The 17,273-nt window shown below is 36.2% G+C and overlaps 1 protein-coding gene across 2 annotated transcripts; it reads right to left on the bottom strand.

The window, feature by feature from the left end:
• Positions 1–1,596: 1,596 nt before the first annotated feature.
• On the bottom strand, positions 1,597–12,039 carry LOC115987968. Of its 2 annotated transcripts, XM_031111584.1 has the most exons (8): positions 11,901–12,039; positions 11,486–11,602; positions 11,307–11,382; positions 10,166–10,261; positions 5,042–5,558; positions 3,452–3,587; positions 2,291–2,525; positions 1,597–1,774 (listed from the first exon to the last, which is right to left on the bottom strand). In XM_031111584.1, exons 1-7 carry the CDS (start codon positions 11,904–11,906, stop codon positions 2,337–2,339), a joined length of 1,137 nt encoding a protein of 378 aa, XP_030967444.1. In that variant the 5' UTR covers positions 11,907–12,039; the 3' UTR covers positions 1,597–1,774; positions 2,291–2,336. The 2 variants fall into 2 exon arrangements, with proteins under 2 accessions (XP_030967444.1, XP_030967443.1); XM_031111583.1 differs by having other exon boundaries at positions 1,597–2,525.
• Positions 12,040–17,273: the final 5,234 nt, after the last annotated feature.

Below are 17,273 nucleotides of genomic sequence, written 5' to 3'. Positions count from 1 at the left end.
ATTTTACTCTTTGAAATCAAGCCAGGAGGAGTTGAGTTTTAGTTGGAAATTGAGTGTTTCACACTCAAGTTCCAGATGCAGATACCCAGATCCCACACGTCATCAAATCCAACCTAATGAAGCATCATCAAATCCAACTCAAGCAAGAGAAACAATGAATAGAGGAAGAAAAACAACGAAGCATCATCAAATCCAACCCAGACAAGAAAAACAAAGAATTAGAGGAAGGAAAACAATGAAGCATCATCAAATCCAACCCAAACAAGAAAAACAAAGAATTAGAGGAAGGAAAACAATGAAGCATCATCAAATCCAACCCAGACAAGAAAAAAAAAGAGTTAGAGGAAAAACATAGAGATGGAGGAAACCAAATGCTAAAACCAAACGCATGAGGAAGAAGGAGTCTTGCCACCACTTCTTGGAAGCTTCACAAACCGAAAAGTATTCTCTCAACTCTCGGAATTACATTGTCCCTTTGGATTCGCCTGGGTTTGTTGTTTTTGTTGAAGATCAAAGGGTGTGGGTTTGCTGCTGTAGGGAGATTGGGTTCGGAGCAGGGCGTGGGATCTGGGTTCATGTAGGAAGTTTGTTTCCACCTTGCTCTGGGTTCGTGTAGGACTTGGGTTTCTGCCTCTGGAACTCGAGTGTGAAACACTTGATTTCGAACTAAAATCGACTCCGCCTGGCTTGATTTCAAAGAGTAAAATCGAGTACCTTGGACTCGATTTGTCAGATTGCTCAATTTTCTCTTTTTTTAATTTTGGTCTGAAACACTTCTACACTTTTCTCATCTCATGGGATCTTTATCTTAGGGGACTAGTGGGAATAATAATAATAATAATAATAATAATAATAATAATAATAATAATAATAATAATTATTATTATTATTATTATTATTATTATTATTATTATTATTTTTAAATTCAATATTTGAGAGAGGCAAATTTGATTCATTGACTTTTTTTGTTGAAAATACGGGGCGTGTCTCAAACCCAATAACTTGACGAATCCAATCGCATTCGACCCCTTAAGTTGATTTTCATGAAGTAGTGGGTTGGATTAGGCTGAAATTTTATTTTGAGCCTTAGGGTTGGATGAGTTTGGGTTTATAGTTATTTCAACCCATATGTTCCACAATGTATATAAGTTTATTTTATTACCCTTATTTTAATTGATTTTGGTATTTTGACAATTATTTTAGATTAATTTGAAAATTTTGAATGTAGTTTAACCCTATTATATGAATTATAATAATTTATTGAAAAAAGTGTTCAAATAATTGATGAAACTTTTTTCTTTTAGATGACATACAATATGCATACATAACCCATTGATCGGGTTCTACAATTGTGATGAGTTGAGCTGAGTTAAGAATTTCTCAACCCAATAAGGTCATGTTGGGTTGAAAAAACTTTCTAATCCAACTCGACCCGACCCATTTGAACCCCTACAAAGAGGTTTCCATTGAGCTTGTTGAGCAATAAGGCTCTTGACAAGTCTAGTGGGAGCTTATCTTTCCTTGTTTACGGGAAAACAGAATGCTCCATGAAGATCTTTTGCATAAAAAAAAAAAAAGATTTTGACATATTGTACATTCACCTTATCATTTCTTATTTCTTGCAGAAATTTTTATTTGAAAGATAATCGCAAAATTGCAAAGGTGTCATATCTTTACATATTTGTCTGGCACAAAATTGCAATTACAGATATGTCGAAAAGATTAACGCAGAGCCCTCCCTTCAGCTTTGATTAATGTAAAGCCCTCCCTTCAGCTTTCCATAGTAAAAGTCCAAGCAGGTGAATACGTCATACGCACAACAAATTACAAATAGAGTTAATTCTAGATAGAAGTCACTTATCCACCTAATAAAATACAGGACTACACATACATTTGTACCTACAATACCAAATATCAAGTCCCCTGCTCTTCCACAAGATTATCTTTCTTTGAAATAGATATGAGGTCATACTGTAGGTATTTAACTCAATTATCTTCCAAAATGATCACCGGGCCAGTTCTTTCAAGTTCAAATGAGCAACAACGGTGGAACACATTTTCTTCAAGAGGTGCAAGGAAAATTCGTATAGCGTAACTGAGTTAAAAAATTTAATGCATCTAGTAAACATAGCACAAGGTGTCTGCTTCCTCGTTAAAAAGAAAGGAAAATGGGTGATTGGAATCATTGGATATACAAATGGCCAAATGGTTTTGATATGCTCACAAAATGTATAATTGCCAAATCAAATCTTCCTTTCTCTCCCGAAAGCATTTTGCAAATCAATCTTACCTGTGAAACAAGATGGTTACCAGTTCTATGCCATAGCATTAACCATTCAAACAAGGTGATCAACAGTCAAGAAATAACTCCCCACAATCACGAATGATGCAAATCCACAGCGAGCCATCCGCAACCAAATTCCACGGAACAAGAGATTCCTATCTGAAGGATGAATCCCTGTAACTCTCTCGAACCTATTCCCAGGTCTTCTCCATCCAAGAAGGTTCCTTTCCATAGAGACATACTAGAACCAGAAAACCCGTAATCATATTATTACTCATAACAATAGCTAGTTATATATTTTTTTTTATAAGTACGAATAATAGCTAGTTATATGCTCTCATTTAACTTCAAAAACAAGGGAAAATGCACGTCTTAAAGAAAGATATTATTGGTGCAACCTGAAAATACGTACAGTCATGGTCAACAAAACACAATCCTCCAAACTGCCATAACCTAGGCTTCGATGCAATTTGAAATCTATATATCCAAAACAATGATAGTAACATCAGCTGGATCAAAACAATCTTTGTTATTGTTTATGGACTAGAATACATTTCTTCTATATTTGGTAAGAGAGGGTGGAAAGAACGAGGGATGACTGATGAGGATGGAGAGAGGAGAGAAGGTGAAAGATGGCAAAGTGATGGGAGTACTCTCCCTTATGTTGCTTGGAAAGAGGGAAAAAAGAAAAGAAAATGATTTTTCTTTTGGTCCGAAGAGAGAGAAAAAATTATCAAGAAAATAAAGATATACCATTATGCCAAAATTTAAAGGGTTTATCATGAGAATAAAATTGAAATTTCAAATTTTTTCTTAAGAGCCCATCTTTCTGTTATCTAATCCACCCACACTAGGATTGATTGATTTTGTTGGGCCCATAAGGGTTTGGTCCCCCTGTGCAAGCACAAACAAACACATACACACACAAGGATGAGGATAGATGACATTTCTGATTAAACTAATTTCTCAGCACAAAAAGCACACATTGAGCATCATATTGCATATGAATATCAGTATTACGTGGTATACGATAGAGGAAATGAAGTCACATGGCAACAAATGAAACAGACGCCATTTTCTCAGTATCAAGTGGTAGGTAAATATAATCAGGATGTTTGTAGTATAATCAAGGAAGTATAGAAACTGTTTCAATAATAAGTAACGTACCTTGGGCAGCACAATGCATTGTGTTCGGGTTTTTGCAGTGTCAAAACAATGAGAAGCTGCAGCAGCTACAGAACCAGAAAACCCAGCTGCAAGACTAACAGCTAAAGGAGACAGTGGCCCAATTTCTTCATCTGACCTAAGTGAGAGCAATTTCACTTCAGGAAAAAAGGAAACATGACTTGACAAAATTTTTAGATATGGATGCTACTAAATGAGGGTTAGACATCTTATGTAAATAATGAGATGATTCCTGAAATCTTATCAGGGAAGAAAATTGAGAAGTTACTTTAACCCAATGGTGCAATAGATTCAAAATAAAGTCTTAAGTGGTGGTTTGCTCAAGTTGTCACCAACTAGCAAATTACTCGGATGCTGGTCAAATGGTCAGATGAGAACATCAAGGATCACCTTGACAACCCAAAAGGAACCAATATGACCAAATATAAATGAGTTGGCCTGGTAATCATGCTAAATCAATAAATTTTGGAAAACCACAACCCAAAATTTAAATTCAAGAGTTAATCATAAGTCTCTAACGATGCATAGACACATGCACCTCATGTCCATGCTAAGATTCCACAGTAAAAGAAATGTTTCAAACAGATTACCACGAATACAAGCATAAACAGCACATGTACATTCTCAAGTTACAGTTTACAACCCATGAATTAATGTTGGAATCTTTTATGATGGGTAGTAAAAATTCTTTGTACTTTATAAATCAGGGCAGACACCCTAAGAAAACCTAATAAGGGAAGCAAGAATGAATAAGCAAGGGAAATAAAAATCTAAATGTAACAGACCAAGTATAACAAACGAGAAACAGATAACATTAACAAATAAAAGATCAAAAGAATAAAATTGAGACTAACACATAACACATCAGCAAGCTAGCATAAGATACATATTTAAAGAAAACAAAAGGCATTTTTAATTATTTGCCTAAATCTACACACACACACACACACACACACACATTAATTGCCCAACTTTTAGGCTTCAATAAAGCTAACATCAGTTGCATGCAGGAGAAATGTGTATCCAGTTAAGCGAAACATGCCACCAGCTTCCAACCAGACAAGGACAGAAGATGGCATGTAATGCTTCAATTCAGATCACAAATTGTTTTACAATAATACATTAATTGGAGAGTTCAAAAAATATGTTTCTCAAATCCTTACAGTATATATACTTAATGAAAAATATTTTCATATAGTATAAAAACTAATCTATAAAATGTGCACGTGCAGACAGGTCGTGATCCATGTCTGCACGTGATCCATTTACAGCAAGTCCAGACAAGAACAGATACTTGGAGACTAACTTTAACATGGTGACGTAATTGGAATTCAATCTCTACATCATACAAGGGGTTAAAAGATGCTCAGCTAAGTGGACTGTTCAGCATCAGTTCCATTTTCTTTTTTTCTGTTAAATCAAACTATTTGTTCACCAATCAAATGTTAAAAGCAATGACAAGATACCAAAGATGAGTAGCTCTCATAAGAAAGAGCCAGAAGTGAACACATAAAAGGGAGTGCCCTGGAATTAAATCTCAAGACACAGATTACTGAGGGATGAATTTTAAACCTGGGCAAAGGATCCATTCCAACTGCTTTCCAGTCAAGCATTGCTCGGTGAAGAAATTGCCAGCTAGAAAAGAATATGCCACTGAAAACGGAATCTCGAACAACTCCTGACCGAATACCTCTCCATAATGCACTCCATCCTTCCAAAGAGATGACATCCAATGGCCTACTAACATCACAGACAGATGGTGGCCTCCCAGACCCAGTAATCATCCATGGGTACTCCTGTAAAGCACCCATCATATTGGGATGTTTGGTTGCTAGGGTGGACAAAAGGCTTACAGATTGGTTCAGTGCCCTCTTGTCGGGAGAGAATCCATGTAGTAATCTTGCAATCAAAGGTGAACCAGTTCCCTTTTCTGTAACAGAGGTTGAGGTTGGAATGCGAGAAGCAGATTTAACCTGTTCACGAAGTTTAAAAAGTTCAAATGGAGAGCTTATGAGTGATTCTGCAGCACCAGCTACAATGCCTGCCATAAGGGCCTCAGAGACATAGACAAAATTGTCTTCTCGACCATCTGCAAAGAAAAAAACTTTTTGTCAGAGTTAGCAAAAATTATTTTAGCAATATATAATTTATAAAATCGACATGCATGCCCCAAATTTGGAGAACTATTCATAATTAGAAGATAATATTGTGCATATATAGAAGGACAATTTTAAAGCAACAGATTATTTAACTAAAATAGGGGAGAATACAATTTGGTTCATGATTTACTGTGAGATTTGATGAGGATAATTTTTAAGGACTTTAACAGGTTGTTCTCTTTCAAGGTTGTGTTTGATTTAAGATTTTCTCTTAAACCAAAAATAAAATAGAACCATACAGGATACACCATTTACAAAAGATTATGGACTCAAACCCAGACACAATTAATTTAGTGCCACTTTTACAAGAAGATCAAACTGATGATTGGGAGGCTTTTGCTGACCCTATATGAAAGATTTATAAGTAAGCAGGTAATGGAGCCTATGGTACAGAATTGAACACATATTGAAACTTCAAGGATTTTGAAGAGTGTGACATGGAATCAGTTTATTGGAGGAAAAAGGTTCCCCAAACAAACTTATCCCAATATCAAGTGAAGGAAGTTTAAACCTATCCCATAAAACATTTTGAGTTCCGTTCTTGCCAAATGCACCATAAGACACAATGTGGTACAGCCCTCCACAAATCTATGCTTTGATGTCTGCCGAAAGGACCTTGCCAACTTATAAATCAGTAACACTTTGTGGCATAACCCATAGAAGAACAAACAAAGCCTACACCATAGACAAGAACTTAGAAGCAATGAAGAAGAAGATGATTCACTGATTCTCCACTCTTTTTACATGTATAGCACCAATCTACAACTTCAACACCCTTATACCATAAGTTCTCAAGAGTCAAAATCTTACCTAAGGTGACAGTTCATGAGAAGAAAGCAACCCTAGGAGGGATTATTGAATGCCACACAAGTTTCCAAGGGAAAAGAGTGTCAAGAGTCGAGGAAAGGAAGAAGTAGTACTCATGCACTTTAAAACCCTTATTCCTTGCCAATTTCCAACAAAGTTTGTCATGTCCCTCACCATTAAGAGGCATAGAATAAATTAGATCCAAAAAAGTAGTTAAATGTTCCAATTCCATATCTTGTACAGCCCTAGAAAATTGAAGATCCCAGTGAAGCCTCTAATTAGGAAAACACATAACATCCACAATAAAAGCATCCTTATTACAACTAATGCTATATAGTTCCGGAAAGGCCTCCTGAAGAGTACAACCCCCACACCACACATGATGCCAAAATTTAATTCTATTACTAGCACCAACCTCGAATTGAATGGATTTAGAAAAAGCTGACCAGCCTTGTCTTATGGTTCTCCAAAGGCTAACACCATAAGGATCCGAAACTCCTTTTGTACACTAGCCACCCTAATCCGAAACTCCTTTTTTTATTATATTGTTTCTTATTTGTTTGTTGTAAACTTAGAAGCTCTACTTAAAGGCTCCAGAAAGACATTAGGGGACATGTTGAATTTGATAAATAAAGTTGTATTGGAATATTCTCCATAAGCTTGGGGGTGATTCCAAGTTAACTCCAGGTGGTGATGCCTATTGGGTTCAGGTAGCTGATTATAGATTTTTAGGAAGAAGCAGGGTGAACTTGCTTAAGAACTGAATCTGCTAGTCGCCAATCTTAACCAGAGGTATGCCTAGGGTCTTGCTGATGGATCAGGTCATATCTTCATACTGCGTCACTCAGTATAGAAGCTTGATAATGCTGACAACAAGGAGATGATTTATTTTAAATTGGTTTATTTGTGGAGCACTTTGGTATTCTGTAATCATCCATTGAGTCTTATTTTGCGTTTTATTATGTAATTTGATGTTTATGTGAAGCAATCCTAATCCAAGGTGAGCTTCTTAAAAAATATAGGTGTGATGCCCAGAAGCCTATTTTCTTGATGCAACAATTTTTTTATTTAAAGTATTGTTTATGGGTATTAGAGAAGTACTGTTCACAACTGATCCTTAATCTTTTTGTGTCTTAAAAAATGTGACTATTTCATTCATTCTACAATAGTCACATCAAACATAACAAGACAAAGTTCTAAAATCTGATGAGTGCTTCTTGAACCAATTCCTCCTCCCAAAAAAGAGATCAACTACTCGTCAATTAACACCCATTGAATCCCTAAAGCTCTCAAGACTAGGCTCCATAAGACATATGCAACATCACAATGGATCAACAAATGATCTATCGCCTCCCCACTACACCAGTATTTTCAACACCAACCAGCTAAAGAGAAACCTCAGTTGAAAAGATTATCGCAAGTAAGAATCTTCCTCCAGGCTGCTATCCAAACAAAGAATGAAACCCTTATAGGATCCTTAACACTAACTAGTCATTGTACCTAGAATAGCCTCATAATAAGTAATGTTTGCCTTCTCTTGCTTTCTTTTACCTTGATCCATATTCTTCTAAATTATTATCAGCAACAAATTTTTCATTTCATCAGAAATAAACATGCACTAGGTGCTTCTCAAATCCACTAGAATACTCTCTAGACTTTTCTTAAGGGGTGAAGAGGTGATAATTGAGCTAGATCCCATTAACATCCCAAAGAGGACATGTTAAAATCCATCCATCAAGAATTTTATCATAACATGATCTAGATTTCTCAAACATATCAAATCTAATAATTCCTTTAACCAAATTTCTTTTATGCGAACTTAATGGCTATAAGTTTTTCTAGCCAATGAGCATTGATTCAAATAACACTTCTTTCTCCCTTAAAAATGGGTGTAGGGTGAAGTTTTAGGTTCAAAACTCATTAGGTACTTCTTCTTTTTTGATAGGCAATAAAACTTTTATTCGAAATTGCTAAACATCATGTTCACAATGATGAACATTTCGAACAAGAAAAGATAGAACAAGTTCAAAATTTTAACCTAATAGAGAGTAAGAATTCAGAATTGGAAATACAATTCGTAAACCCCCAAACACGCGCCCACTGAAACAAAGTAATGAGGAGAACAGCCTTTAAGAGATCTAAAGGTCTCTCATTGTCTTCAAAGATGCGTGTATTACACTCCTTCCAACCACATTAAACATGCCGGGGACCATTTTCCATATGGTTGATAGGTCCTTTCCAAACCAGTTTCTCCAAGCAAAGAGGAGAGAGCAAACTGTCTTTGTCATTACCCATTGAATCCCGAATACCTCGAAAATTGCACTCCATAATGCATGAGAAAACTTGCAGTGGAATAGAAGATGATCCACAGATTCCCCATCACAATAACATAAACAACACCTATTAACCAAGGACGGACCTCTCTTAACTAGATTATCAATGGTGAGTATCCCATCCCTAGTTGCTGTCTATAAAAAGAAAGACACTTTTAGGTACCTTTGCACACCAAATACACTCCCAAGGAAAAATCTCAATGAGAGGACCAGATAACAACTTATAGTAAGAGCGCACATCAAACAACCCCGTCTTAGTCAACTTCCAAGTCAAATTATCATCCTCCTCACCCCTTGGCATAAAAGAATAAAGAAACTCAATGAAAGAAAAAAAAGTTTCTTGCTCCCAGTCCTGAGGAGCTCGACGGAATTGAAAATTCTAGCTCCTACTTCCCCCTTCTAAAGTAGATACAATGAGATCAGAAATCCAAGCTTTTTTAGACAAAGAACGAGCAAACAGATCAGGAAAAAGCTCCTTTAAAGAAGTAATCCCGCACTAAGGATCATGCCATAACCACTTACCAAGCAAAACTTGGTTAAACAAAACAACCATCCGGATCCCCACAACACCTTCCTCCAATGGCAAACAAACCTTCTCCCAAGCAACCAAAGGATATTTAAAAACATCCTTAGAGGCTCCCCAAAGGAAATTCCTCTGAATCTTTTCTAATCTAGCTGGCACTGCTTGGGAGATAGTAAACAGGGATAAAAAATAGGTGGGACGACTAGAGAGAGTACTCTCTAATAAAGTAAGCCTGCCACCTTTTGATAGATATAGGTGTTTCCAACCAAAAAGCCGCCTCTCCATCTTTTCTATAATAGGGTTCCATATCAATGAATCCTTATAATGGGCTCCAAGTGGCATGCCCAAATAAGTCATGGGCAAGCTACCCACCTTGTAGCATACAACTCGTGCTCATGCTCTACACTGGTTAATTGAAATTCATATGTAAAATTACATGACGACTACCTATTATGTAAGACTGATTTTTTTTTTTTCCTTAACTTATAAGATTATGGTAGATCATTAAAAGAATTAGTATAAATAATGAAATTTCAATTTTTTTTTTTTAGGTAATATAATTTTAAACAAAATACTCCCACCACTTTGGGATGTCCCAAAATAGACTTATTTGTTTGAAAAGTCAATTAACACAATAATGATGATTTTTCTAACTTACACTCTACTTTATTTAAAAAGACAATAGCTGCTTCTAGAAATAGAATAGTGCAATGATATGGTTTTCATGCTTATTTCCAACTTACACTCTACTTTCTTTAAAAAGACATGCCACATGCATATGATAAACACTAAGTAGGCACTAATTGATCAACCAACGTTCACATATAAGACAAATTTAAATACACCATATACATAAAGAAAACTCAAGTGGTACCTTTATAAAAAGCCGTCAATATTTCATAGATCCCAAAGCGCGCCCCCAAACCTAAAATTCTCCCCGAAGCCAACCACCCAAAACCACTGTACAAACCTATAATGTTCACGACAAGCAAAACTTCACTCAGTATATAAGAGTTATAAAGAAAAGTGGAAAGAATACATAACTTAATTTTAATAATAGAAAAAGAATGCACGAAGAGAAAGGAGTAAGGAGAAGGGAAAGTATATTTTAAAACAGCAATCCTTGATAAACTACCACTAGCCCCAAAAGTTTAAGAATATAAGAAAAGGCAACTTTAATCACTTAAACATTATTCTAATGCTCTCCCTTAATAAGTGGGGTCCAAGTAACACATGAAATTTTTAACTGAGGAGTCCTTGCTCTGATACCATAATAAACTATCAATAGTCCCAAAAACTTAAGCTTATAAAATAAGATGAATTTAATCAGTTAACTATTATTCTGACAAACTTCATAATTATAAGTATTGTACTGCTCTTGCACTTTCATAATGTCTCATTCAAGTGTTCCCCTAGTTTCTTGTTGCATCTCTATTCTCATCAAAACTATTACAGCATTGATGGGATTAATCCTCCGCCATGAAAATCTAATCAAATTCAAAAACTACAGAACCTGTCCTTAGTGCAATACTACAAAGAGAAAACAATACATCATTTTTTAGCATGGTTCATAGAATCACATGTTGAGCTTTACTTGTTCATCAAATTCTCACATTGTGGTTTGAAACCAAAAAGGCTAGAACAGCACAATGCACATCCTCCACAAAATCCAACAATAATTTTCAAGATGCACCTGTCAACCGATTGAAAATGGATCTCTCTCTCCCTCTCCACCACACATGCATGCATGCAAATTTATCAGGAGGGAAAATAAATTTCTCATCAGAAAAAGGCAAAAAGAGTTTTTCTTTTTAGTTTTAATAAGCGACTTTCATTTTATGCTCCTTCAAATTTCAAAAGACCCCAATTTAAAAATTCTATACCAGAAGTCATATTACAAACACCAAAAATAATAATGAAACCAAAATTTTCAAACAATTCATAAAGAGCATCCTGATATGTACAACACCATATCCCATTAAAAAGAGAGTTAATACAAAAAATAAAAGAGTCACCTGAATTTCCAGATAAAGATCGAACTCTATCTAAAACCTGAGCAGGAGTCAATTGTTTACCGGGACCCGAACCAACCTGTTCATGAAATAGAGAGATGAGGACTTGGCTTGAAGCAGAACTTAAGAACGAAACATTATAAAACTTCTATGAAATGAACATGGAGGAAAAGACAGAGAACCTGGACAAGGACTTTGATAGTGTCAAGAGGGTAAGTGAGAGCAGTGCCTAATGTAACCGAAGATGCCGCAGCGATGGCATGGGTTGCAAACATTTTGTTCTTCAACAAATCTTCCATCTGAAGAAACATTAACAAAAACATTTCCCATCAAAGACAGGCATTGCTTTAAAGCTATGAATTTGACAACAGAGAACGAAAAAAAAGTAGGTCCAGAAGTGCATCTATAACAGGCTACCTAAAAAAAAAAAAATAGTATGACAAGACAAGATGTAAATTATGTTTCTTGGGCATTTCATCAAACAACTTGCTAGCATCTTCGAGTGCAGGATAATAAGAGAGACAAAGTTTTATGAGGGAAACAAAGAAATGTAATGACAAAGAACTTTTGGTGAGAGAGAGAGAGGATACTTCATACCTTCATGGATTGAATAAAGAAGAAACGTTAAAAGGAACAAGCGTGCAGGCTACAAGTGAAGAGAGTCGAAAATTCTACAGGACTTCTCAGCAGTTAGGCACTGCTCTTCCTCTCTCACTCTTTAATAATTTTTGTTTATTTTAAGGCATACCAGCCCAATTTATTTATTTAGTTAAACTTGGGTTTTACACGGTAAAGTTTAAGAATTTTGATTTTACTCTATGAAAATTTGGAGAAATTATTCCGTCCTCACCGGTACATCAATTCATTTGTTCTCTATTTTACTAAAAGGCTCTTATTTCTATAAAATTACTCAATAATCAATTTCTGTCTAAAAAAATCTGACCCAACAATTTTTAATAGTAAAAAATTTTTAGTGGAACGATAGATCACATCACATGTTTACCATAAAAACCTTATAATTTCTCGAAAATTTGGTTTCATTAGCAAAAACATCCCGGTTAGTTTTGGCGGTTAAATGACACTCTGGCAGGCTGACGTGTTTACTTATTTTTGCCAAATAACTATGTCAAAACGGCGCCGTTTCGCTCAAGAAAAAACACACGGCGCAATACAACAAACTTACGACACCGTTTCACGTCATAATTTCCAAAGTCAACCACGGCAAACAAACCCAAAACCCAGATTGTAAACATTACATGAATGCAGTTGAGGAGGTTATAAACCCCAATTCTCAAAAAGAGAAGTCACCGTCGGCGACACCACCGCCTTGGATCTGATCTGGTCGAGCTGATGGTTTCACGTTCACGATAAGCCGCTGCTGGGTTTTGGGTTCACGATGAGTAGAAGAGAAAATCTGGGGTTTCGGGTTTGTTTGCTGTGGTTGAGTTTGATTGTATTTTGTGTTTCTTCTTATTAGGCAAAATGGCGCCATTTTGAAGCTGCCAACATTTCTCTCCCTCTTAAGTGAAACGAGCTTCATTTTGTATATCTGATTTGGCAACCAAAAAATAAAAGGAAAAAGAGAAAGAAAAAAAAGACAGGTCAGCATGCCAAAGTGTCATCTAACGGCCAAAATTAACTAAGAATATGTTTTTACTGATCGAATCAAACTTTAGATAATAAAATCAAAATTTTCTATTTTCAAAATGTAAAATTTAAGTAACCTCAAATTTAAGAGTGTGTACTTTGTAATCTACCCTATTTATTTATATTTGGTTTTTAAAAAATTATTTTTATTTATTTTTTTGACTGAGATTTTTTTTTTTTAATAAAAAAGAAGCTGTAATTATTATTAAGAAACTGATGCCTACCAGCACATTTTAATAATAAATAAATAGGCAATTTTCAATTTAATCCCTATCGTTTGAGGGTAGTTCAAAATAACTTTTTAGTTTTTGAAAGTATCATATTAAACACTATTTTGTGTGCGTGTGTGTGAATAATTCAATACCTACCATGGGAAGAGGATTTAAACTATGAATGTTCCCGTTAAAAATGAAAACACTAAGAGGGGTCAGTTGGCCTCATAAGTTTTTAAAAGCTATCAAATGCAACATTGATGTTAAAATTAGTTTAACACCATTATGGCAGTGGTTTTATTATTATTATTTTGAAATTGTTAGACATACACACATTTATGTTGCTTCTGCAACTTATTATAAACCCGGTTTAAAACACTAATATTATTATTTTCGTGTATGTTCTAATAAGTATTACTGTTTACTAAAAAAAAAATTGTTGCTTCTACAACTTGAATCTATGCCCTCCCCTTTTTACCCAAGTATGTGCTTAGGGAGATACCAACATGTCCAAATGGTGTATATGTTGACTATTAACTAAAAATCCACTTCTTCTTTTTTTGTCCATTTCCATAAAGACATATTGAAATTGAGAGTTTCTTATCTCTCAATTTTTTTTTTCATTCCTTTCTTAATTTTTACAAGAGTAATTATAAGTTTACACTGTACTATCAATGTAAACCTTACATTATAGACTAAAAATGTATACAATGTTGTACACATGCCTTTTGCAAATGTGTACAAAGTTGTACATGTAAGGTTGAATTTAATCAACCATGTGTTGGCTTTATTCCATGACAAATTTGCTTGTAATATAGCACTTAGAAACCTTGTATTTAGGTGGGAATCATGTTTAGAAACCTTGTATTTAGGTGGGAATCATGTAAGGGTAGTGTGTGAGAGAGTGTGAAGAAATGCTCAAGACAGTGCAGTGAAGTAGAGACTCGCGGCTAGGACTCGCGGGTGGCTCGCGGCTTGCAAGCCGCCAAAAATTGCTCACGTGCAGAGCATGCAGGGGAGCTGAACAGTCACGCCACCTGGAGCACTATACGACAAAAATCCAGACTGGCCATTAAGTTAGCTCGCGACTTGAACTCGCGACTCAGTCAAGTCGCGAGGTCAAGTCACCAGCCAGCCCTGTTTTTGAAAAAACTGACTCTTCGTATTCCATTCTCACACTAGTATAAATACCCCTCATTCCCACAAGATATGGGTGGCTATTCAGAAAGAAAAACCCTAAGAGAGGTTTCTTCAAAACACCCACCCAATTAGAGAGAGCTACTCATTCTTAGAGAGAAATCTTTGTAGTCTCTTCTCATTCCCTCTCTCATTGTCATACCTATTGAGAGGAGATTTCTATCCAAACACTACCCACACCTATTTAGAGTGTTGAGTGTTCTTGGAGTTTTGGGAAGCATTGGAAGATGCCAAGGATGGCGGATGCTATGGTTTAGTAGCGGAATCCGGGAAGCTAGAAAAGAAAAAGGTTCGGCGCAACCTCGTTGGAGCAAGAAGCTTGGAGGGCTTAGGTGCACTGGGTAGATTAGGCTTGGAGGGTCTATTGCTGTCCATGTATCCCAACTGTATTTTCTAGTGGATTGTTTACCGCTTAGAGGGCGGCGGAGAGGTTTTACGCCGAGGGCTTCGGTTTCCTCTTCGATAACACATTGCGTGTTGTCTTTGTGTTTGCATCTTCCTTCCTCTCTATCTTTGCCTTTTCATTTATCTGCTGTGGATTTTAATTTGTTATGACTTAGATAGTATTTAATCAATTTCATATTATAGCATATGTTAAGTTTCCGCACACTAGTTGTTTGACATATTGCTTGAATTGATTAAGTTGTAATTTGGGGGTCTAAACGTTCAAAGGTGTTTTTACACGTTTTTGAACTTTCAGTACACATTTGTTTAGTCTACAATGTAAATCTTACATTATTAGTACAATGTAAACTAAAAAATTTTCTTGAGATAATTGCAGTTAACTCACCTGTGGTTTAACCGGTTTTAACTAAGTCTACCCGTAATTTAAAAAGTACCACTTAACCCACCTAAGGTTCCCTTTGTTTGACATCCGTAATTCACCTCACTATTTTTTGTTAGAAAAATAGGGGTAAAAATGCTTTTCAATAATATTTTATGTCTCTCTCTTTCATCTCCTCCTTTGAATCCAGAACTCTAGAAAGAAAGAAAAAAGAAAAAAGAAAAAGAAAAGAAAAAACACTTATTCTAAAAATCTCAAGATCAAAATTTCACAAACCCATACATTACTACTAAGGTATCATCGTATTCGTCCTAGTGTGATAGAGAGGAATGAGGAATGAGGTCCAAGCTTTCCAACAGAGAATCTTGTTAGGGGTTTGCATTTGAAATCAGAAAAGCTACCAGTTGGCATGCATATCTACACATTTAGATTTGACAATTGAAAGAGAAAAGGGAACATACTTGAGCCTTCCGAGTCTGAGCGAAAGGATGCCTCTTCAGACCATGCTGAAGATGAGTGTCAGCTATATTGTGATCGAATCTCTCTAGTATAAGCCTCAGCCTTAGACAAACCAGGCGGAAATCTCGGTCTACGACCTCAACGCCGTTGAGCGCCTGGACCTGGTCCAACCCCATCAAGGGCCACCAAGTCAGCATCAACATCAAACATGAGCTCCTCCTTTAGCTCCTCGCCCCCTGGGCCTCCTCCCTCCTCGGTCCGAGGAAACTGTGAAGAGCTACTGTGGGCGCAAGGGGGGGGGGGGAGTTGCCACCTAATTATATGGTCTAGGAACCATGAATATATTGTCCTTTCGAGAAAGGACCTTTTGATTTTACTACCAGAGTATGAGTTCGGAGTTTAGGTACGCTCTTGGGAAAGTGTTAAGCACCCAAAATCGCCAAACCCTAAGGTTGGCCTCCCATTATTATGTCTTACGTCTTAATCAACACTTGCATCTATACTCACACATACACTAGCATACATCTAAGCATACAACATGACATCTTTCATCCCAAACAAAACATACTTGTCTATCTATCTAAAAAAAAAGAAGAGAATCCAACATATCAAAGAAACCTTAGCATTCATCTATCATGTGAGAACCTATCATACATCTAAAACAAAGCAACCACCCAAGCATGGCAACAAACATATCATCATAGCAAGTAAATCATATTATAGACAAGGCGATACACATGTCAAAGTAGGATTAAACAAACAACATGCATGTTCATGTGAATGCATGACTTACCTTACTTATTATGCAGTATCTTAGCACCTATGGCATCATGAATGAGCATGTGAATGCATGTTCATGACATCAAGGCAAAAAAACGAACACAAAACCCTAATCTAAGTATGTTAAAGACAAATGAACATGTTAAAAGGTGAACAAGAACTCATGGGGCTTAAAACATATGAAAAAGAGGTTGCACAAAACGAACATGTGAAAGCAGAAACAAAACAAACAAAAAAATTAGAGCTCATTTGGTCACCAATTTTAAACACTAGTGTTCAGTGTTTAAACACTGAACACTGGTGTTCAAAAAAAAATAAACACGTGTTTGGTAGGGTATCTATGTTTAGTGTTGTTTGAACATTGTTGTTGGAAATATGGTTTTTAAACAATGCTTTTTGAAATCACTTGGGACCTATTTTTAAACAACAAAAAATGCTTTCCAGTGGCAATTCCGTAAATACTTTCAAACCCGTGGGTCCCACTAGATGTGACAAACCTTATCTCTCTTCTCTTCTTCTCATTAGGCCTGCCTTTGTCCTCATCTTCAACATGCCAAATCCGCAAAGCATTAACACTCACTGATCACTCTCACCCATCAACAACAGAGCATTAACTCTCACCCATTAGCAACTCTAACCGACCTATCTAAAATAACTCACCCAACGCTATAACTCACACCGATCGCGCCATAACTCTCCTCACCGACCCATCTCACAAAACTCAACGAAGCTCTCTCCCTCACAACGGATCAGAACTCAAAAGTCATCTCAAACCCATCAGCGGCTTCTTGTAAAAGATCTCTCCCTCATAATGCATCAGCAAAAGAAGTCAAACCCATTTAAATCCTTGCTCAGAAATAGGATTCTTCGCCCAACTGCCTCTCATAAAGA

This window comes from Quercus lobata, chromosome 4 (genome assembly GCF_001633185.2).
Source record: "Quercus lobata isolate SW786 chromosome 4, ValleyOak3.0 Primary Assembly, whole genome shotgun sequence".
In the NCBI taxonomy this organism is placed as follows: domain Eukaryota; kingdom Viridiplantae; phylum Streptophyta; class Magnoliopsida; order Fagales; family Fagaceae; genus Quercus; species Quercus lobata.
The sequence above is the reverse complement of the archived record's forward strand: the minus strand, read 5'-3'. Positions and strand labels throughout refer to the sequence as shown.

Excerpts from the sequence above, each read along its gene's own strand:
- LOC115987968 (XM_031111583.1), bottom strand. Across the intron at positions 10,262-11,306 it reads ATCTTTATCTGGAAATTCAG|GTTTGTACAGTGGTTTTGGG; the intron begins GTGACTCTTTTA and ends TGAACATTATAG. Across the intron at positions 5,559-10,165 it reads ATTGACGGCTTTTTATAAAG|ATGGTCGAGAAGACAATTTT; the intron begins GTACCACTTGAG and ends TTTTCTTTGCAG.